General features: G+C 41.4%; 1 protein-coding gene across 5 annotated transcripts in view; it reads left to right on the top strand.

Moving 5' to 3' along the window:
- ptprsa (protein tyrosine phosphatase receptor type Sa) overlaps window positions 1–24016 on the top strand; it is a 180326-nt gene that overhangs the window by 137035 nt on the left and 19275 nt on the right. For 3 of the 5 annotated variants that reach the window (XM_085371935.1, XM_085371934.1, XM_085371936.1), the window contains 8 exons: window positions 406–609; window positions 808–971; window positions 3001–3116; window positions 9770–9817; window positions 13456–13553; window positions 15859–15982; window positions 18725–18900; window positions 21441–21560. In XM_085371935.1, coding sequence (XP_085228061.1) covers window positions 406–609; window positions 808–971; window positions 3001–3116; window positions 9770–9817; window positions 13456–13553; window positions 15859–15982; window positions 18725–18900; window positions 21441–21560 — 1050 coding nt within the window. The remainder of the gene's footprint in view (window positions 1–405; window positions 610–807; window positions 972–3000; window positions 3117–9769; window positions 9818–13455; window positions 13554–15858; window positions 15983–18724; window positions 18901–21440; window positions 21561–24016) is intronic. The other 2 variants (XM_085371937.1, XM_085371938.1) reach the window with 1 other exon arrangement.

The following is a 24016-nucleotide window of genomic DNA, read 5'->3' on the forward strand; positions in this document are numbered from 1 at the left end:
GCATTGCCAGAAATGTTGAAGCTTTTAGAATCTTAAGTGTGCAGTTACACCTACAGATTGTTTTCTTTGATCTCAGGAAGAGTTCAAGACCTTCTACAAAACAGCTACTTATTCAAGAGACCTACTGCTTATGTATTTGAAAATTTGTACTACTGCCATATTACAGTTTCTTATTTCCAGTTTATTGAATTGATGTCATTTTTTGTGCTTAAATAATAGCTCTTGTTTTGTTTAAATTTTTATTTAAAAAACATTAACATTATAAACACTTTCTGCACTCAGAAACTCTCATTAGGTCTGACTTGAATGTTCTCTATATTTAGTCTTTGATCTGCCAAAATTTTAAAAATACACTCACGCTCTCACACATAAAGAAGTACAATAAAACCTTTTTACGTCAATCAGCTGTTGAGGGAGGTGAATCCAAAGCGCCGTTCACGCCGTCAGCTGGACCAGAAGAAGCCCTACATCATAGCCTGCTTCAGGCAACTGCCCGCTAGCTTCACAGTAGGATCTGAAAACCGCCACAGTAACTGTGAGAACAAGCCTCTCGAACCTGGCCAGGAGTATGTCTTCTTCCTGCTGGTTGAACTCAATGCCACTAGCGGGGTAAGACAGTTCAGTCGAATTTTTGTCAGAGTGGATTTAATTATGCGGTTTTCTTCAGTTAATAGTGGATCTCTTAATGCTGATTTATCTAAACCTAACACATTTATGCTTCTTGTGGTATTCAATTCAGTTTGTTCAATTTGTATCTTTGGGTTTTATGCACTGTACTAAGTTTTGCGAAAAATTGTTTCTGTTCAGAAAATGTTTGCAGCAAGCCCATATACCGACACGGTGGTGACTCCTGAGCTGGTCGTGGACCCTTTGCCAGTAGACGCTGGAGATGGTCTCATATGGGTGTTGGGCCCCGTCCTGGCTGTTGTCTTCATTATCTGCATCGTCATCGCCATTCTTCTGTATAAAAAGTGAGTGGGCTTGGGAATTTCTGTTTGTGGTGATACTTGTGTGTAAAGATGTCAGAACCTCAAATAGATGTGAAGTTTGGAGTTTGGTTTTTCTTGTCATTTCATGCCAAACCCCTTATTTGTAGTCAAACTGGGGAATTGGGCTATCTTAAATGATTGCATGCTAGGCGGCATGTTGAACGAGGGTCTTATTATGTTTTCATGGCAGCATGATATTCAAAGTCCCAAAAACACAGTTGCATGTAAATATGAAACTTTTTTTTTTGTGGAAAAAAAAAGATGGTCGTGGGATGTGAGCTGGTTGGAGAAAGAAGAGAGGAGGAGATTCTTTGAGATGGTGCTCGACTAGTAGAAAGAATTTGTCAGTCAGTAGATGTCAAAAGTGTTTATTCACAGCGAGTATAGGAAGGGTGATAAATTCAAGGGAACAATAAAATAAAGATGTGGTGCCAAAAGTAGACCTTGGTAAAGCATTCATCCAAAATGTGTTGCTTCGTTTGTTGTTGATGTTGGTTAATAGAACGTGGACAGGGCTGTTGTCATCATGAAAGGGACAGGATAGAAATGTTCTATCACAGGACTGGAGTGAGTCTAGTAAGCGTGCCACTGCCCTCCCTCTAAATAGACACAAACCATGAAACCAGTATGATCTCTACCACATAAAAACCATATGCATTATAGAGGAGTGCAGCTATCATGTTACGGTATCATAACTAAAGGTTTTTCCTACATATTGTCAGAGTCTGGATGTGAAATTAGAACTGCGAATTCTAGTGTTCAAGCACTTTTTCCAGTGTTGCCTAAGTTACCCAATAATAATGTTAGTAATGACTAAACTACTAGATTAAAAACTGGGTGATCTTTTTTTTTTTTTTTACTGTAGTGGAGATCAAACTTGCCTTTAAAGCCCAACACCTCTGCTCCTCTGAGTCAAGACTAAGTGAACTCTCTGTAGCTTCGAGCTTTGGAAGATGCACATGCAGTCAGTATATCGCCCTTTTTTACTGTTAGCTGCACATATTTGCCTCGGGGGCTGCAAATCCAAACAGAACAATGTTGCAAGAGGTTGCCCTACATACCAGGAAAGATCCCTGAATTATCTAGAAGGGGGTAGGACTGGTGTGAGAAGCATGAGCAGGGCTCGCTACTGTCAGATGATCCGTGACTATCTGACCTTGGTTTACCTCCATCTTGAATGGTTAGAGGGAGAGTAACATCTCTCCTTGAATCTCTCTCTTTTTTCTCTTCTCTTTCACTCCACCTCACTCTCCCATCTCCCCCATCTCTCCATGGTGAATAGTGTTTCCCAGGACTGCCCTTGGCCCTGACATTCCCCTTTCCTATCTGTATCTGCACCCTTCGCACACACACGTACACACACACGCATGCACGCACACATCCACAGACACGCAAATGCAGGGCTCTCGAATGTATGCGCTTACTTACACATTTCATTGAATACGCACTCATTCCAACTCATTGACACGTGCACACACTTGCACTCATGCACACACCTTCTTCCAATGCTGATGAGCTTTATCTCGCTTTTTTGCGAGCCCAGCAGCGACCCCTGTGAATTTTAAACTGCTCTCTATTGATTTATCTCTCTTCTTGCCTCCCCGTCTCCCTTTCTCCTTGTGTGTTGTGTTTTCACCATCTTTATATATTTATTTGACTCCTATTGCTTTCTCTGGAAACAGCAAACCCGACAGGTAAGGCTTAGTCTTACTTAGATTTAATGCATTTTTCAAGACAAAATAGCTTGTCTCAGCACAAAATGGCCTTAATTAGTGAGAGTGAAGGAGACTTGTTCATACGCGATACATGTTACCAGCTTCACAGTCCGTGATTTTGCTTCACTCTTAGCTTTTCTGACCGACTGAGCTACCAATCAGTCAGAGTTACTGAGTAGATAGTGAGGATGGGATCTCTTGTGCTGGATCAAGTGTGCATTAAAGTTTTTCTTTTTCTTTTGTCTTTTTTTGTACGTCTTCCCCTCTTCCTTCTTTATGTTTGACTTACTGTCCAGCCACAAAAGAAAAGAGTCGGAGCCACGCACAAAATGTCTGCTGAACAACGCAGACATTACACCCCATCACCCCACAGACCCCGTGGAGGTGAGGCGCATCAACTTCCAAACTCCAGGTAAGGCAAAAGGTGCATTACACTCTGAATGAAGAACAGGAAGCTCATTCATCTCATTCTAAAATTGTAGAGCAACAAAGGATTGGAAGAAGTTTCTTTTTCAAATAAAATTAATGGAGGCTGTAAAGGAGGTTTAATCCAAAAAAGATCTCACGGGCTGCATACATGTGTGAATCTGGAGAAGACCTTTCATATTGTTGCACAATTACAATTCAGAGAGAAAACCTTTCATGAAAGCAGAATATAAATATATGGTTATGCATTAATACACTTTACGTGTGTCGTGACAGCAGATTGTTACACTTACACCCACATGTGCTACTCCAAAATGATTGCATATGTGCTTTTGCGTACACCCTGTCTGAGTCCCCCCATATCATTGTGTTTGACATAATTTGCCATCATAACAGCCTGTAGGCTATAAGCATGTGTTTGCCATATCCCCATTAACCGCTGATGAATAAGAAAGAGTTTGAAATTTTGTGCATTGTCAGGCCTGTCTTTTTTATACCCTGGCTTTCTACGTGGTTTTATCTTTTTTTCAAAAACGTCTCAAAGACTTTGGAGTCAGACCTGTTACATATCGTCAACTTTTCTTTAATGTCAGGTGTGTTTCCAGAACCACTAAAAACTGCTGTAATTAAACCTATACTAAAAAAGGACAATCTTGACAAGACACAAATGAACAACTGCCGGCCAATCTCGAATCTCCCATTTTTAAGTAAGATCATTTGAAAAGCAGTTTCTCAACAGCTCAGTTACTTCTTAAAACAGAATAACTGCTATGATGCCTTCCAGTCAGGTTTTAGACTGAACCACAGCACTGAAACCGCTCTGACCAAAGTGTTTAATGACATATGTCTGAACACAGACAGTGGAACAATGTCAGTCTTAGTTTTACTGGATCTCAGTGCAGCATTTGATACAGTTGACCACAACATATTACTCAAACGACTGGAGAACTGGGCAGGTCTTTCAGGAACTGTACTAAACTGGTTCAAAACATACTTAGAAAACAGGAAATACTTTGTATCAATAGGTAACTTCACATCTGAGCAGACAAGTATCACATGTGGAGTTCCCCAAGGTTCCATCTTGGGACCCCCTCTGTTTAACATTTACATGCTCCCACTGGCACAGATTATAAAGAACAACAAAATAAACTATCATAGCTATGCAGATGACACACAAATATATATCACAATGTCACTAGGAGACCGAGGCCCTGTACAGGCTCTTGGTAAATGCATTGAGGAAATCAATGACTGGTTGTGCCACAATTTTCTCCAGCTAAACAAAAACAAAACTGAAGTAATAGTCTTTGGCGCCAAAGAAAAACGATTACAGGTCACCAGAGAACTTCAATCCATACATCTAAAAACCACAAACCAGGCGAGAAATTTGGGTGTAGTGATGGATGCAGACCTAAACTTAGAAAAACACATTAAGACAATAACAAAATCAGCTTACTATCACCTCAAGAATATTTCAAGGATAAAAGATCTGATGTCTCAACAGGACCTGGAAAAACTAGTCCATGCATTCATCTTTAGTAGGCTTGATTAGTGTAACAGCATCTTTACAGGTCTACCTAAAAGATCAGTCAGACAACTACAGCTCATTCAGAACTCTGCTGCTCGAGTCCTCACTAAGACCAAAAAAGTGGACCACATCAGTCCAGCACTGAGGTCTTTACACTGGCTGCCTGTCCGTCAGAGGATAGACTTTAAAGTTCTGATGCTGGTCTATAAAGCTCTGAATGGTTTAGGACCAAAATACATCAGTGACCTCCTGACCCAGTATGAACCTTCCAGATCCCTCAGGTCACCTGGATCCTGTTTTTTATCAATTCCCAGAGTCAGAACCAGACATGGAGAAGCTGCATTCAGCTTTTGTGCTCCATATATCTGGAACAAACTCCCAGAAAGCCTCAGATCAGCTAAAACACTCAGTTTATTTAAATCCAGGTTGAAGACTCACCTGTTCTCAGCTGCATTTGAATAAAGCACCAAATCCGCACTGTTTTACTTTAAGCTTAAATTTCCAAACTTACATTCTAACTACTGATTTTATCTACTGTTCCTTTTTTTTTCATTTTAAATCATGCTTTTTATTTGTTTTTGTTTTTTAATGTTTCTGTAAAGCACTTTGAATCACCTTGCTGTTGAATTGTGCTATATAAATTAACTTGCCTTGCCTTATTTCTGATGATCATCTGCGCTAAAGTCTGGTTTCTCCAGCCATAGCTTTCTGACATCTTTCCCCTGGCTTTCATTCAGATTGATTTTCTGTTTGTTTGCCTTTTTTTTTTATCATCAAGCCTCCTGTAATTTGACCACACTGACATCTACGGTTTGTTGACTCTGGTCTTAGCCGCAGTGGAAGTGTTTTTCTTATGCTGTCTTCTTGTTTCAGTTAAGTTTCAGTGTCCAGTTACAAGCTGTGGTGTGCAAAGAAAAAAAAATGCAGTTGGCACATCTGTCGGCCAGTTACCTTCCAAATGTATTGTAGCATAAAAGCTCGCTATGTATCTAAGTAGCCTTTGTACAGATTGGTCCAAACAAACAGCTAATAAGGGAGACAATTCTCCATAAGTAGAATAAACACACCCAACCTAGTTTCTGCTTGTTTCTTTTCTTTTATTTCTTCGTTTATTTTTTTTGCCTGCCGTCTTTCTGTCTTCGAGCCGGGATGTTTTTTTGGAAATCCATCTGTCATCCATGGCCAGTCTCTGCTCCATCAAAAGGCTCAGATTTCAAAATAAAGCATTTCTCTTCAGCCCGGACATGCCGCCTTGAGTTTGTATCTTCGAAGGAAAGAGAGATTTCTTTACATCAGAGGACAGAGAAGCAAGGAGACTCACAGAGACACTTACAGAGAAATGCTACTGTTCCCATCTTTATCTTGCTTGGCATTCAGAGTCCTATCAGAGGTTTCTGTAACCACAATGTTATAGTGGCCGCTCTTACGTTTTGAGATTTTCTCCTGTGCTTACCGCTGTCCTTCAGCCTTCCTTAAATAACAGTCACTCTCATTACAAATGCTTGCCCTCTTTTATACAACAGTCACCAGTATATGTTAAGACTTGTCTTTATACTCGACGAGCATTCTCATTCCACAGCCTCGCCGTTGTTCCGCAGAATTGGACGCTGTCGTTATCTCCGCACCCGAGGAATTTAATTTAAATGGACATTTTAGCCCAATTAAGTGGGCCGGTGAGCATTTGTGAACATCCCCATCAGCTAATAGCGACCATTGTTCAAATGAGCATACTCCCCGTGCAGTTATCCAAGGCCTCTCCAATCCAGCCGAGCATATGCCGTGTCGGCAATGTGTGCTCGCTGACCCCTAGTGCTGAGGAACATAAAATATGTTTTTGATTAGCCTTCCAACAGGCATCATGTTTCAGAGAGAGTGCGCACATCTTGTGTGTTTGTGCACGCCTGTCCATGTATGCTTAAAAGCCTGTAGGTGATATGACAGCCTCACAATGACATCCCATAACTCCTTGGGGCACAGAGTGACTTGTTTTGTCATTAACTTCCATTGTGCCTAGGGTTTAATTGGCAAATGGGGCCAAAGTAATGAAGCATCACGACTCGGTGGATATCTACTGTCTATCTGCAGCTAAGCCCTCCCTTTCGCCCAGAGTGCTCGCTTTTTTTTCTTCATCATTTTATTCTTTGTCTACTCTTCTTTATATTAAAGTTAAAGCTTTTTTCCTACAATAGTTAATGATTATCACAACGCTCCAACTAGCAATAAAGAAATAATTAAATGTACTTATAATAAACATTTTCATGTGATGAGTTTGATTTCCCGAGGGTCATATGGGGTATGATCAAAATGTTCTGTGACTGCGGCAACATGATTTGAATTTGACCACCATCCCTCAGCGTTATCTGAAGTCCTTTGGCTGTGACACACTGCCTCCAATGCAGCTGCCATGCTTGGAACACTTTCTGAACGCATTCTTCAGTGCATCACACTGTTCTGCTGCTGCAGCCCTGATGTCCTGATGTAGCACTCAATTGTAATTGCACCACATTTCAGGACCTTTGCACTCAATGTCTTCCATTAGACCCATCATGAGTAGAAGTTGAACTCAGCACACAACCCAGTAAATTTTGGAAAAAATAAACAGCAACCCTCCTCCTGGTCGTGATCCTAAACTTGTATTCCCTCTTGGGTCTTGGAAACTGTGGACTCTTCTCTTTTTAAAACTCCTGTTTAGTCATTAGGTTGCTGATGAAAATGATCACAACTTTAACGTGAAGGTGCTAAAAAGTGGCCGAAAAGGCTTGTACCGGGCACCCCGTGCTGATTGGACTTGGCACCTCTTGCATCGACATGACCGTGCCATGCTCTTGATGTCAGCAGCGATGGAACTTTTCCATTTAATGAAAAATCAAAAACAATCTTGCAGCAAACGCAGCCCCAGACCATCACACTACCACTACCATGTTTCACTGTAGGTGTTGTGTTCTTTTTATGAAACGCTGTGCTAGCTTTACACCAGACATTACGCGACTCAGACTTCCCAAAAAGTTCACGTTTTGTCTCGTTAGTCCGCAGAATATTTTCCCAAAAGTCTTCATCAAGATTTTTTTTTGACAAATGCGAGACAGGCCTGTGTTCTTTTTGTTCATTATGGATGCTACTTTTGCCCAGTCTCTTTTATAATGTTGAATAATGAACACTGTCCTTAATTTGGGCAAGTGAGGTGCAAATTAGATGTTGAGTTCTTTTGTGACTTCCTGGATGAGTCGTCACTGTGCTCTTAGAGTAATTTTGGTGAGCCAGTCGCTTCTGGGACACTTCATTCTGTTTTCTCCATTTGTGGATAATGGCTCTCATTGTGGTTCACTGGAGTCACGAAGCCTTAGAAATAGCTTCGTAACCCTTTCCAGACTGATAGATGCCAATGGCTTTGTTTCTCAGTTGTTTCTTTAAACCCTGGCACGATGTGTTGCTTTTTCAGATCTTTTAGCCTACCTCACTTTGTCAGACAAATTCTTTTTAAGGGATTTATTGATTCAGCATGTCTAGCAGTAATCAAGTCTTGTTGTGGCTGTTAAAACTGAAATCAGCTTTCCAAAAACTGTTGTTATTCACAGTAAATTTATGATCTATCAAGGTTTTTGTGGGGGTGCAATTCCTTTCTTACATATTTGTCTAATATTGAAAGTCATTTGGTTATCTAGAACGTGCGAGTGTGACAAATATGTAACAAAAGAAAACCTCTGCATACAGCATATAAAATAATACATATGTTCTTCACTATATTTATCTACACGTCACAACAACTTGAACGGCCAAGTCCTCCCGTTCACAGTTCTGTGGAAACACACACATAACACACACTTCCGTATGAACATAATCAGACATGCCTGTACTTTCTTCATGCTGTGATGAATGACGTTTAGAGACAGCGGTTCAGAGCACCACCCACTAGGTTTAATTAGTCATTGTCACAAATCAATTAGGGAGAGGGGGATGTTCAATGTCTTCATCTCACTGCGCTCCTTTTGCATCACTGCAGTGACGTCTTGTCTCCTATAGACGTCAATGTAAAGCCATGAATGCTTGTTTTTGCAGCTATATTTTGGAGACTCAAGCGTAACTGTTTGTTTTTGTTTTCGTTAATAAAATCCCGCTTTAGCCTGTAAGTCTTCTAATCTTGTTTCCGTTCCATTAATTTCTCACTTCTTACACGTGAAGCTGAACATAATATCTCGATTCAGTTGGATAAAACTTGCCATCTTTGTATTACGCGATCGACCCTGTCACTCTGATGACAGCTTTCAGCCTGTGCAAAATCTATTTTTCTTTGCTTGATGGGCAGGTTGGACACATCCCATCACATGCCATCTCTTGGCCACATGTCCTGTTAATACTGTCACAGATGGCTCCTTTCTGCTTGAACGGTCGGGGACACCTGTGTCTACACGGACGTAATATCGGCCGGCTGGAGCCCCGGAGGATTTCTACTCTGGAGCAGATAAGATTTTGAACCGTCACCACCCTCCTCGGAGCTCTGACTCCCATCAGCTCCGGCTCCACAGCTGTCAGCCAAGAATGCGGACACTTTTCCACACCTTTCACTCCTGGTGCTTTGGCATGAAGCCACAAACAAAGGAACCTTTCAGAGTTAGTTTTCACCAGCAAACATAAGCTGTTTTTCCCTTCTCTGTCTTCCTCACAGTCCTCCGGATGGGGCCTTTCCAACTGCTGTTTATAAAGGCTTAAATATAGCAAATCAATTTTCTTATCGCTGATCTCTATAGCCGCTGGTATGGGGGTTGGCAGACGAAATTTTTCCACGGGCCCACAGAGGCTGACACCCTCAGCCAACCAGTCGGCCCCCAAGTGGGAATCTGGCACTGACTGCTAATTGGTGGTGGACGGGAAGTTGTGTTAAGATTTGGAAATGTTTGCCCTACTTTATCACGTCTGTGTGTCAGTTTGGCCTGAAAACTGAAATAACATAATTTAGGCCACCCTGTGGGATGAAATGAGGTAATATTACCCTTGTGTTTTACTTCATGCCCTTGTGTTATGTTGCACATTTCATATTTTCTGTTAACATGGCATTTTGTGTTGCATTACAGCCTTTTTGAAACCATTTCCTTTATGTCTGCTGTCCTTCACAGATTCTGGTCTAAGCAGTCCTCAGAGTGAAGCAGATTTTGACTATGAAAGTTAGTCACTATGCTCTCAGAGTTTGCGTACCAGCTTTCTTTATATACGTATGGTTTTTGTGTGTGTGTGTGTTTTATTTTGTTTTAGGTATTTGAGCACCGCTTGCCTCAATTTCCAAATACATCATTTGCATTTGTTTGTTTTTTCACATGATGCAGCAAAATTTGAGCACTAATTAATTTTATGTTTGTTTCTATTGGTCCACTAGGGTGTGTTTTTTCTTTTTCTTTTTTTTCCCTTTAATTGGATCACAATATTCACTCAGGCTGTTGGCTGTGCATTAATCTACCATGCATAAATAAGCTGTGCGATCACTTCCGCTCATGTATAGCTGGTTAATAAGTGGAGGTTTTTTTCCCAAATACAACTTGTGTTATTCCTTTTTCTCTTCCTCCCAATCCTTACCTCCAAGCTGTTGTTCTCCCGTCTCCCTCCTCCTTCACCACCACTGCTCCATTTCCATTCTGAACCAACGGGGTCTTTTTCTGTGCTCAGAGATAACAAGCAGAATTAATTAAAGCAGTGGCAAACAATGGCTCGACATTTGATCACCCCCTCTCCTGCTCACCACAAAAGAATCACCCGAAAGAAAAAAAAGGAGTTTCTGGTTTTTACTCTTCCCCCAGTTTTCCCTCTTTATTTTCTTTGCTTATCCACAGGCAGACGTCGACTCTTTAAAATGGAAATACGCGACATCATAAATAGGCTTTTGGAAAGACCGGCTTGGCTTTTCGAAAAGAATGATTATATTTCTCAGGCATATCGACTGCAGATCAGGAGACTGGAAGTGTGTAATTAGATGTTTTTTTGTGACGTGTGTTTACTAATCACTATGTTGATTACAGCGGGAGAAAAATAGGATAGTAGATAGATAGGGGGGGGAAAAAGCTTTGGGATTGAGCGTTGTGGGAGAGAGGGGGCTGACTGCTTCAGAGTTAGGTTAAGAAAGAACAGCAATTCGCCCTTGATTGACTTTGCTTGGGTAAGCTTAACAGTCAAGTTTAGCTTAGAAGCTAAATATTTTCTGGGAAATAACATTGCAGCGCGCCTTCAGGTGTGGTAGATTCATTTGTTTGGAGCATAAAGCACGTAGTTTATATTAAATTTAATAGCAAAATGAGGCACCAAAAAGCAAACAGTACTAATTATGCTGATCAAACAAATTGAATTGCATATTTACATCAGGCTCTTATATAAGCCTTCTGCAAATAAGTGCTTCTTACCTCCTCCAGTTGAGGTAAACAAATGCCCTGGTCACTTTTTTTTTTTTAAGAAAAACTGTAAAAGGATAACACACACACACACAAATTGGGATACGTGCACATGAAAAGAAAACTACACACACCACGCGTGCACAAACCCCAACACAAACAGTCTTTGATCTCCCCTCAAACAACCTCTTGCTCTTGTTTTCCCAAAGAGAAGTAAGGGCCCCTCGTTTGAACACATTTACTTATTTCACTCATAGCGTCTGATAGGGTTTTCCTTTGAAAGCGAGGCTAGTAAACTGACAACCAAATTTCATTTTTCATCTTCTTTTTCCTTTTTTTTCTCCTTCCTTGATATCCATCGTAATGAATTCTTACAGCAGAAGCCGTTAATAACCTCGGCTCATTCCAAAGCGCCGCCGCAGAGCTTTGTTATCTCACTGAGAAAACTCAAGTATGAATAAACAAACAGTTCTGCTATTACCCGACAAGGTTTCCTTAAGGTTTGCAATTAACATGCTTAATTGAAACACAAACTCAACATGGGCTTTAAGAATAGGGGGAAACTATTAAGTTTGTCATTTAAGTGGTTTGCATTTTTTGTAAAGTAGACTGTTAATACGGCATGTCCGTGTCTGTGCCCAGAAGATGCCACGGCGTCCATTTGTCTCATGTGTACATTGTAATCTTTATGTACTTGAGACTGCCACATTGTTATATCAGTGTAAAATAAATTACCATCACTAATGAATACTGTCAGCACAGAGAGTTGGGTCCCCCCCCCCCCCCCCCCCCCCAAGCGCAACAAACACGGGTGACCCCCCGTAACATTGGAGGGGGGTATTAAGCATCGTATAAAAGGGAAAGTTAAGGATGGTTAATGTGATTATGCCGATTTGCATGCCCAATTAACCCTGAATTTTTCTGAGGTGGTGTCAACATTTTGTTGACTTTTGACCTCAATGCTCTGCAGGAAAAGAGGCCTTGTGTTTAAAAATATGGAAGTGCTAAGTATTGCCAGTCGGCGTGCAGGGACAGAGCCACAATCTACAGTTGCGCCATATTCCATTACATGGCCTCAGCATTATGCTTCTAAATGGATTAGCGACTGGAGTGCACAGCAGTGCTGATAATATTATAGTAGCTGCAACACAATATTCAGTGGATATTGAAGCAAGGAGGAAAAAAAAACCACAATTTTCCCCACCCATTTAAAAAAGCTTGTACTTTTAGTGAATGCCTTGGGATAAAAAGCAGTAGGATTTTTGGGGAGGGGTGGAAGTGTATGTTGGACTGCCTGTTTTTGGTATTGGAAGGTACCGTTGGGGTATTCGTCATTGAGATAGTGTTCGGCTAATGCCGAGCAAAGCGGCAGATGAAGGAAAAGGCTATCTTTGCACTAGCAGGCTGAAATGGAGCAGCTCGCTGTGTCACTCAGCATCATTCACACTCCTAAACCTTCTGATCCCTCTCACACCTCCCTTCCTATAAGCCCCCCCAGGTCAGGGCTCGATTCTAGAATACGATTTTTATAGAGGCAGCAGTGAAAAGTGGTCGCCGTGCTAACAACGCTGCACAAACAGAGCACCGCAGATTAAGGCTGCGCTAACACCGTGTTTTCCATGTACAGCTAGTGAAAAACAACTAAGTCAACTTAAATTTGAAATGTCCTACTTGATCGAGACCATTCAACGACTCAACAGTATTCCCATTGAGTTGTGAGGTTTTTATTCAAATCATCTCTTGTTGATCGCAGTCGAGCTGAAAGCAAATGTTACTTTTGATTGTCTCTAATGAGGAGTTCAAGGCAATTTTGTCAACATGAGCATTCTGTTGATTGAAAGACCAAAATGGGGGTCTTTGTGATGATTTGTGGGGCTCCTTCGTCTGATCTCTCCATCAAAACCTTTTGTTGTTCCTCTTATGTCACGTTAAACTAATTTCCCAAGCTATCACAATTATTGATGCCTCTGAATGTTTGAGCTATAACTGGCTACGCTCTGCAACTTTTTGTTCCTATTGGTCCACCTGTCCGTCAGCATCGTGATTGCAGTGGGAGTAATTACAATTTGGTCTGCGGGTGTATAACACAACCCTTTCTGGCAAATAATCAATCAGCCCCGCAAGATAAACTTGGCTATTTTTGAGCTCTGGCCTGGTCCAATCAAGTGCGTATAACATCACCAGTCAGCACATTTTTCTTTGCTTTTTTTTTTTACTGTGTGTAACATTCACGATGTCCTGCTCAAGCTTCCTCATCACTAAAACCCATTGTCCCTCGTTATTTAAGCAAAGATCAAAAAACAAGTTACCTGTACTTTAAATGGCATGTGTGAATGTTTAGAACCAGTGTCCCGTGTGCTGTACTGATACACTTTCTTTCCTTTCTTCCCTTGTGTGGAATGTCTCTCTATGTTTTTGGCGAGCAGGTATGATGAATCATCCTCCTATCCCTATCTCAGAGCTGGCTGAACACACAGAACTTCTCAAGGCCAACGACAACCTCAAACTCTCCCAGGAATATGAGGTGGGTGGGCCAACGATTCAAACGTGAAAGTTGCCTTACAGTGTTGATTTCTGTCCAATTGTGTTTTCATTGGGGGGAAAAAAGGACAGTCTCATCTGGTATGCTCTAGTGTCGCGTGCTTCTTCTTTTGAATTCTTTCTTTTCTGCTTGTTTTGCGTATGTGCGTGTTGTAGCTGGTGTTACATGAGCAATTACAGTGTTTACAACAAGTATCTCATACATTAGCAGCCTCCACATGGCAAAGAAAGACCTCTGCTAATGTGATTTTGGGAAAAGCGCACACTGGCACTCAGGCTTTAACATGGTATGTGTGGGAGTGTGTGTATGTTTGTGTGCAGAGGGGATAACTGAGCTGTCTGAGCTCTGAGACCGCAGCGGTTATAAATGACACCAGAGTTGATTAGAAATCAGGAGCGCTGAATCAGCTCTCGTTTGCATACAAGCAATATCCCCTCCCCACCATCCCTAAATCACTGTGCCTGTCGTCTCGCTGCACACCAGGCTAAGGTGGGAAGCGGGTACACCAGCACAGATTGCCGTCATCATGCCCGCTGGTGGATGTTGGCGGATAACGACTTTTAATAGCAATCCTGTATTTCTTGGGTATCTATTATTCATAAATCCACATCCGGGCTATATACCAAATGGACAAGCTTGTTCCGTTCTGCGGGGGAAGAGAGACGAGAAACGTGACGCCAAAGTTGACGCTTTGATGCAACTTCAACTTCTAATTACTTGGTTTTGAGAGAGCCTTAAACCACCAGCTCATCTCTGTCTTCTCTCCCTCGGTCCGCCTGCCCCTTTCGCACAACCACCCCCCAGGAAAAATAAATGACCAAATTAAATAGAGAAGTGTAATTTTAATTTTGTTATTTTCTTGATGAATGGCTGCTCGTGCCGGCGCCCCGGCTTGCCAAGCACAGCTCTACAGGGCTTTGACTGATTGGTTTTTAGCCAGGCGGGATGTGCGAGCGGAGGAAAAAATGGAGGGGAAGAGGGCAGAGAGGAGAGAAGGGAGAGAGAGATGAGGTGGAGAAGTTTTGGTTAATGATGAGGATTCAGCGAGGGGAGAGAAAGCGGGAGAGTGGAGATGAAGAGAAGATAATCTCAAGTACAAACGGAAGCGAGGAAGGCAAACCGCGGCTCTGCGTGATGACACTGAAGCCGCAGAGTTTATCTGTCTGCTGTCAGGCGCTCAGGAGGCGTCGTCCTGCCAAGCCTGTCACGTGGACACGAGCTGTCATTCATCTTCAGCCATCATCACGGTAAAAAGGAGGAGAAACGGGGAGAAATTCTAGTTTTACAAGAGAAAATATTTTGCCGATTTTTTTTAAATTTACAAATTTCTTAAATGTCATTTGTGGAAAAAAAATATTGAAATGTGAAATACACGGATGTTGTTTGAAGGTTTTTGCACTGAGGGAGAGTTGGGAGTTTTTTTTAAGAGAGAAATGACCCCAATCTTTTTATGCAGACATGAATACTCACACTTAGTCGGTCATAAGATGATCTGAAAGGAAAAATATAGGGAGTGGGAGAGGTGGAGGACTCTTTAATAGTAAACTTCAGAGAGAACACAGTAGATAAAAAGTGGAAGAGTTTGAAGATGGAGCCGTGCTGATAAGGAAAACGGGGATGTCGAAAAAGGCTAGAGAAGGGGGGGGAAAAGCCAGATGAGGCTAAAACAGAGGGAATCTCTCATTGCTGTAATGATTGCGTGCTGATTGCATGTTAAATTAGGTTTCCAATTGGACTCAGTTTCAGCTTCAGTCTCTCTTTCTCTCGCTCTCTCCAGCCCCAACTGCAAATATCATTCAAGCCTCCATCCCCATGCCAACACGGCACCAGACGCCTATGAGCAAACATTGGCTCATAATGGAATACTTAATTATCCTGGCGAGGGAGCGGAATAGTTATCTAGAATTCTCGTATTTTTAAAGAGACGGCTGAATTTGTCTTTCACCCAAGTGTCGAGGCTCATTCCACGAGTCTCCTGTCAAAGGGGGAAGAGCCGTCGCCTTTATCAATATTGTTATTTGTCATTATGCACCCCCGCGCATTAATGATCTTGATAAAGTACCGCGTGCGGCTGCTGTATCAGAACCAGTCGGCGTGCAGATTGTAATGATACCGTGTTCTTCTTTCTCTCAGGGAAATCAACCTTTCTATCTCTCCCTCCCCCATCTTCCGCTCTTCTTTCTGTGATAGCACGGAGGTTGTATTGTTATTACTCAGCTTCTCTCGTGGCTCCTTTTGATTGCTTCCTTACATGTGCATGTTCTGCCTGTCTCTGCACCCCCGTCAGTCTATTGATCCAGGCCAGCAGTTCACCTGGGAGCACTCCAACCTGGAGGTGAACAAGCCCAAGAATCGTTACGCCAACGTCATCGCCTACGACCACTCACGTGTCATCCTGGCTCCCATAGAGGGTAAGTTTCAGCCTCATGCTCCGCACATCTTCGCCACCTCTGACATGAGCTCGTATCGCTGCTGTTTGATAAGTGCTCACACAGATTCAGCGTAAGTTATCAGTAAAAAAGCAGAATATGTTAAATAATCAGCCGAGTGGAAAGGTGTTTCTTATTGCAGTGTGGATTTAAATGGGATAGATTAGCAATTTAATCCGTCGGGACAAAACTTGACTAGATTATGGAACGGGATTAGGGCCACTGAAAAATATAGAGGGAGATATTTTTTGGGTCAGGACTTTTTTCTCGCTTTCAACTCATACGTTTGTAAACATAATTGTTTATCCACCAGTATGCACAGGTGCTTTAATGCTGAAATACAAATACAGTTAATATTTTTCAATGGATTTGCCAAACTCCAGTTGTTTACTGAACAGCAGATTTGGTTTTAATGATTGAAACACATCACATCCTTAGGGGTTAATAAAATATTCTGATTCTGAATTTTAAAGAAGTCCACTGTGCCGGCTCAAGTTTGGGTATAAAAAATGTTGAATTCAGTCATTTTTATCTTTAAACCTGTTCTTTTTTTTTTCTACAGATTTCTAAGTATTGTGAAATACTTATCTAATAAACGTGTGAAGCACCATATATGCTTACTGTATAACTTCTATGTAGAAAAGGAAGAAAAGTGAAATGTGCTGATTTTTAAACTCTGGACATTTTTCCAGCTCAGCTTGCTACTGACCAGCTAAGCAGTTTACAGAGGCAAATTGGGGGGGTGAGGCAAGGACTCTTTATAGCTCATCTTTAGGCCAAGCGCTTAGATCTCACACTCAAACCGAGTCGGAAGTTAAACCAGTGTTTTCAATGTCCCATTTGTCTCATCACATCTACGCCCCTGTCTTGACTTCCCTCTAGCTGCCTATAGACACGGTGGTGAGAATCTCAGAGCCAGAAAAATTCTTCCTCTGACTCCTAAATCTCAAGGGACATTGTCAGAGGTAGTCACCCTTCACTGCTGACATTGTTCTGGCTTTGCATCACCAGAAGAGCTGCCGACTCCTTCACAGTAATGCCAAACTCTCTGCTCCAGAGTCCTCTCCTTTTGTGTGAAATAACTGCTCGGGCTAGATTTCGGTATCTTGCAGTAGTCAGTCCAATTTTAGGGTGCAGCAACATGCATAACAAAATTATCCCAGGGAAATAAAATGCCTCGTCCATAAATACATAAATTAATCAAGTCTGAAATTTCTATTTTACACTGCAGTGATTTTGCTATTAGTCGCAGCAGTAGAACAATTCATGCACGCCACCATTCTCTGTTCACTTAGCTATGACTAAAGCCAAGGCAGCCCAGTCAAATTGTGCAACGTGGTATCCGTTTTAATGACATTTGACTTTCTTTTCTCTTCTTTACTTCGATTCTTTGTTCTTTCTTTTCGTCTTTTCACCCTCCCTGCTCTTTCTGCCTCTCGCTCGGTCTCTCCCTTCCTCTGTATATTACATCCTTCCTCTCCGCCCAGGCCGTAGCCCTCACCGAGTCGCCTCTTTTAAACGAGTCCGGTCGAGTTTTTCATTGTTTGTTGCTTGAGCGAAGAGATGTCAGATGTCAAAGAGACATGAGTCTCCGACACACAGATGCTGTCACGCCGAAGCCTCTTCTCAAATGGAGAGATTGTAGAAGTTGGTAAATGAAGATGGGTGATGCTCTGCCTTATCACTGCCAGACGCTCGATGTAAGACACTCCAATCACAAGATAATCCTGTTAACATTTAAAGCATTTTGTCCTTTAGTGACTCCTTTTTAAACTCAAGGGCACCTTGACTTGTGAGCACATTTACACAATCCTGTGCATTAAAAACATTTCAGATCTTTCTCCACAGCAAAAGACCTCCTTCTAGCTAGATTTAGTAGGACCGGTGTATATCACAGCATGGTAGCAGGCTCAGGGGGACTGAAGCTAAATCTACCTCGTAGCTATGTTGGCTGAAAAGCTGTTTTACTTTCCACTATCTTCCATCATCTTTTTGGTCTGTTGTGGTGGTAAACACGATATCTACGGGAACCTGGAAAGAGCCACAAACGTAGAAAAGAAAAATGATAGAATATTGTGACAGATGTGTTGAATTAATTTAAAAGCGCACAAAAATCTGGTTTGTGATCATTACAGATGGGAGAACTGCAAAAGGCATAATTAGCTGTTAATAAAAACATAGTAAATTGCTAATAGATGCACAATACTGCATGAATTAAGCTTCGTAATGCAAAAAAATAAAAGAGAACCTCAGTGTAGAAAGCTGCTTACACTTCAGTGGTGTAATAAGTAAATTATTAAAACTCAATAAATATGTATTAGTAACATAATAAATTACAAGTGAGTAAAGGCTTTTATTATCATCAGGTGATAATACCCCTTTCCTGACAAGTTTCTTAGAAGCTGACGTGGTCGACAGCATATTGAAAGACATTGCCACTGTAGTTTGGACAGTTTGGGAAATGTTACGGGAATTCAGCCAAATTCTCCTGACTTGTCTTATTCTGGTCTTCACATTTACACATACTCCTTCCTTGGCTGGGAACTGTGTCAGTGCGTGTGACAACTGGGATTTACTGAGGCAGATGGCGTGATAATAATTGTGTTAATGAAAAAGTCTGATAAATGAGGTTTGGAAAAAGAATAATAAAGGAAAAGCCATCAAAGGTACACGTTCCATCTTTTAATCTCTGTTTTTTTTTTTCCTCTATCTGCCTACGTGTAGGTATAACAGGCAGCGATTACATCAACGCTAACTACATTGATGGCTACAGGAAGCAGAATGCTTACATTGCCACCCAAGGACCTTTACCAGAGACATTTGGAGACTTCTGGAGGATGGTGTGGGAACAGAGAGCAGCCACTATTGTCATGATGACCCGGCTGGAAGAGAAGTCGCGGGTAGGTCCACTCGGCATATCTGGGCTGCTTTTCTGTACGCTTCTTTTTAAACCCCCAACCTTACAAATCGCTTGAAAATGATGTTTTCTTTTAAATAAGCCTTGGAATCAAATCAGTGCATTACACAACCAAGTACAACAACCAGCTGCTGAAAATGGCACAGCTTTACATTGATTTCCCAGTTGCATAACTGAACTCCATTGGTAGGCAATCAGACTTCATTTTCTTGGGATAGATTGCTTTCAGAGAACTGTAGATATTTGAATGGGGTGGTTAAAGCAACTGGGGAGGCTGATAAAGCAGAGCTAACTCAAAGACACTCTACCTGCGCACATCTGATAAGTAAGGCTGCGTATCCACTGGGAGTACCTTCACAGGCTTAGCTCTGTTTTCTCTCCTTATTTGCAGCAGAAACCACAAGCTGTTGCATGTCCCAGAGAGCATAGCGAGTTGTTGAACTTAGACTGCTTAGTGCAGGAAGCTCAAATGAAATTTTAAGAACGGGAGTGCTAGAGTGCTGTAGAGTATTTGCAGTACCTGCGACCAGTCTCTCCTACAGCCATCTGTTGATTGTAGAATATAGAGAGAAAACGATCCAGAGAGAACAGTGGCTTAGATTCAGGAAGCTCAGCATCCTGTTTTTGTAATGTGTGAAGGAACTGGGTCCTAGCTTAGAAATGACAAATAAGACTACATTAAAGAAAACCTTAAATATTTGGCGGTGGGGGAATAGCGTTCAACGCAGTTTATGATAATCACTGCTGCAAATGAGACTGCACCTGTCATTTATTTGGTACACATTATGGGATATCAGCAGTTGAGACACTGCATCTCTAAGAATAAGAGAGGAGACTAACATTTAAGTACGTGAAGTTGCATAAACTTGCCCAGGCAATATATTTTGCTGATAAAATGTAACTTTATCCCATTAGCTCTAAAACACCATTATGTTTCATTGCACTTAAAATGGGAGTGGGGTGAGTGTGGTGTTTGGTAGTGGTTTTTTTTTTCATGTTTGGAATAGTAATGTAACAGTTGCTCTTTGCATTGTTACATTGTTGCTGATCACGCCCATCCCTTTGTGATCATGGTGCTTTCAGCAGGATAACGCGCATAATAATGTCATAAAGCTCAAATCATCTCAACGTGACAGTTCACTGTCCTCAAATGCTCTCCACAGTCACCACTTCACAAATCAATAGATCACCTTTGGGATGCATGAAAGATTCACATGGTGGCTGTGCAGCCATGATGATCTGCATGATGCTGTTATGTCAGTGTGGCCCGCAATCTCTGAGGAATGTTTCCAGCACCTTGTTGAATCCATGCCCTAAGAAATTGGGCCAGTTATACAGGCAGCAGGGTGCCCAACACCATACTAGCATGATGTTCCTATTAAAGTGACCAGTGGGTGCATGTATAATAATCCACTAATGTAATAATAATTCACTTGGAAGTTTAGCTAGAAATCATCCTGCTGCATGATGAATACTTTTAATAAATTTTTTTACATTTTGTTCTCATGCTTCTGTGATTCTTACCATTTTCAGTGCAGGACCTTTTCCTGTAAAGGATTTTTTTTTCTCACAGTGGATTGATACTTTTACTTAAGTGAGTCCGCCGTGATAATATTTAGTCCTCTCGAGGAGTCGACTTGTCTAAATGTCAAAAAGCCAACCATGATGTTTCGTGCTGTCGAGTCAAACCTGTGTCAACATCAGGCTCACTCACCCCAGGTGTCTCCACTCATTTTCCCTTTCTCCGTCCTCTTTTGAATTGTTTACCTACCTTCCATCCTGACATGCGCATTCCACTCCTGTCAAACGTGATCAGGGTTAGCGGGTGCTGGAGCTCGAGTGTCAGCTCGACCAGGAAATGGGAGAGAAAACTGGAGAGCAGCGTCTCCCTCACAAGCTGTCACATCTGATCTGATGTCCGCTGGCACATCACACCCCATATTGAATGAATCTTTATTAGGTGGACTGACGTGGTTTGTGTGCTTGTGTGTAGTGCCACAGGACTAGAAAAAATGTTAACAGTCACAACAAATCAAGGGTTTGCTCTAAAAAGTGTTTTGTTTTGTTTTGTTTTTTTCCTTAATAAACTTTTAAAAAGTGTCCAGGTTTCCGTATGAAGATTTGAAATTATAGCAGCTGTGATTATGGAAAGTCATCAAGTTCCCGAGATTTCAATTACATTCCTTGTGTTTCACATTACTGTTGAATATGTTTTGTTTTAAGAAAAAGGCAAGGAAGGAAGCAGGCTGGATTTGTGTGAGGTTGGTAAAGTTATGCAGTGAGATTGGAGTCGCTGTGACAGGCACATCTGTTCAGTGTGCATAATGTTGTTTCTCAGATGTGAATTATAGAGAAGCTGCCCCGGTGTTTCTGTCACCACTGCACTGTTTCAGTCCAAAGGAGAGCTTGCTGCGAGAGCACGCCATGATACGAATAAATGTGATTTAAAAAATGTCCTAACCGTGCCTTTTTATGTCCGTGAGGTTTTTCATGCTGTAGCTAATGCCTCTCTTTCTCTCCCAGATTAAGTGTGATCAATACTGGCCAAGTCGAGGTACAGAGACCTACGGTATGACCCAAGTGACCCTTTTGGACACGATAGAATTGGCCACTTTCTGCGTGCGCACTTTCTCTTTGCACAAGGTAAGATGGTTCCTCACATTGTTCGCCTACACACTACTATTTGTACTCCTGTCTTATGTTTGATAAACAGTACTTGTCAATTCAAAAGTGATGTGCAAACATGTCCAAGCAAATGAATTACAGCCATTATCTTAAATGGTTCAAAAAATGAATAGCAGCGTCCTCATAAATGTCTTTTCAGCAAAGAGAGTGATAGTCCAGAGGACACGCCTTGTAGAAATACAAGCACAAGGTCTGCATAAACATTGAAAATATTGGTATAAACCACATGGTATTTTTCTGCTTAAAGCGAAGATATGTACAAATAAAACCCTTTGTTTCTATTGTCCTCCCAGTCCAGCCCTTTTTACCTTGCACAGCTCTCTCGCTCTCCTCAATAGGTCATCTGTTTATGTGCATCTGCCAAATTGGAGCACTTAGGTAAAGTGAGCAGAAGAGAAACTCAATATACATAATTGGCAGACTGCTCTCATGCTTCTGTGCACGCACACACAGCCCTGCACAGATATTCAGAGCTATGCTCACTGCAAAGACTGCAATCTCAAAAACGAGGGAAAAAAAAGCGGGGAAAATATTTATTCAAATGAAAAATGATCATAACAGGATAATCTTACTTACCTAGCTTTTAAAAACAAGTAAAAAAAAAAAAAACATGATCGCATTGAACAGACTGTTTTGTTTTTATCAAATTTGGTAAGTAATAGCATAGTTGTCTTCAAATAACACTATATGTTTATATGCTAAAAGCAGAAGAGCTACATCAGAAGCTGCGGGACCCGTGCCTTGATACAAAGAAGCAATTTTAAATATCTTTATCGATACGTCTGAAAAGCTACTGGGGAGGTTGACAGAAAAAATGATAGTATTTGAACAAATATCCATTAACCATTATGATCTTGTTATAATAACAAATCCTGACTAAAAATAGATGTGCTTTTACCACAAATCTCCTGCTTAAAGGGGCATGAAGAGTCCATTTAGATATGTGACTCTTCATATGTGATTCAATTATGACAGAGCAATGTAACGGTGTATTAATTTCCCAAATAAGATATTACTCCAGTAATCATCTGCGTTGACTTTAAAAGGCAGAAAGGTTTGTTGTGTACTGTTAGTGGCAGGAACACGCGACTGTTTCATTCATATCAATATGTGAAAGGGATGCTTAAAGAAACTGTTTTTATAATCACGTTTTTGTTTTTATAATTTTATAATAGTAAAATGCTCTAAAATAAGAGGGGAGGCATAGTGTGTATTCCCTCTAATTAAGATATTTCATATGACGTATTGCAGTGCACTTTCTCCATGTGAATGAGCACATTCTCAAGACAGATTTTGCACATCCAAGCTTGCATTCATGCTTTTGCACAAATATCGGAAATGCTACATGCATAAATATGATGCCACACACAAACCAGTGTATTATTACCGCACCAGCACACATACATTACATGCACCCTGTTCTCACTCGCAGCCCTATCACAGAACCTGCAAAGACAGGTTCTGTGATAGGAGCTGAACCAGCCACTGGAAGGATTAGACATTTCCAGAATTTTCCTTTTGCCAAGATTACACCAGTGTTAAGTCACTGTTGACTTTTTTTTTTTTTACCTGAATTGTCAATGGAACAATGGATGCTGAGGCAAACCAGTGACAGTAAAGATAGCAACGTATCAGCAGCCGTGGCGCTTTAAAGCTGGTTGACATTCAGGCCATTTACATTCTGCCGCTCTCAGCCTCTATCACACCCGCCGGTGCTTTCTTCTTTTTTCTGCTCACCCTCTTCCCTCTTGCTTATACCTGAAGCCATTGCCGGGATTTCTCACTGAGCTGTTTTCACTTTGTTGAATTTGTGTGAAGAATCAGGTGGCAGAGGCACACAGACAAACACACGGCACATTCACAAAGCAGCTGCTGTGGTACATATCTATATGTATGTGTATCCTACAGTGACGCAGGATTGTGTCCGCTGATAAATTCTTGACAAAAAAAAAAAGACTTTAAAACCAGCAGCCAGGTAGCAGTCGTATTCATCCTGTCTTCCAACTCCAGAAATGGGGAATGTCCAAAAAAAAGGAAAACAAGAAGTAGGTCAGTTTGCTTTTAATTACCACACTCATTTATTCATTTATTCAGCAAGGAAAAATTCCCTCTGTCAGGCAAGTAGAAGCACTTCACTGAAATGCAAACAGTGCCTACATTAGAGGATCTTCTGTGAGGAGGGGGAAGCGGACAGGAAGATGCGAGGCTGATCTTTCTCTCAGTCTCTTTCTTCTTGTCCTTCACAAAATTCTTCCTCTGGATCCCAGTTTTGATGCCTCAATAGTGGATTTTATGACAGGAGCTGTCAAACGGGTGTGTAATATGAGTGTTTGCCGCTTGTCTCATGTCCCGAGTGTTCTCAGCAACAACAATGAGTACATGAGCACACGCACATCAGTGCTGATCAGCATGAA

Source organism: Diplotaxodon limnothrissa, linkage group LG15 (genome assembly GCF_057381915.1).
Source record: "Diplotaxodon limnothrissa isolate DT_005_m linkage group LG15, D_limnothrissa_male_GT1.1, whole genome shotgun sequence".
In the NCBI taxonomy this organism is placed as follows: Eukaryota; Metazoa; Chordata; class Actinopteri; order Cichliformes; family Cichlidae; genus Diplotaxodon; species Diplotaxodon limnothrissa.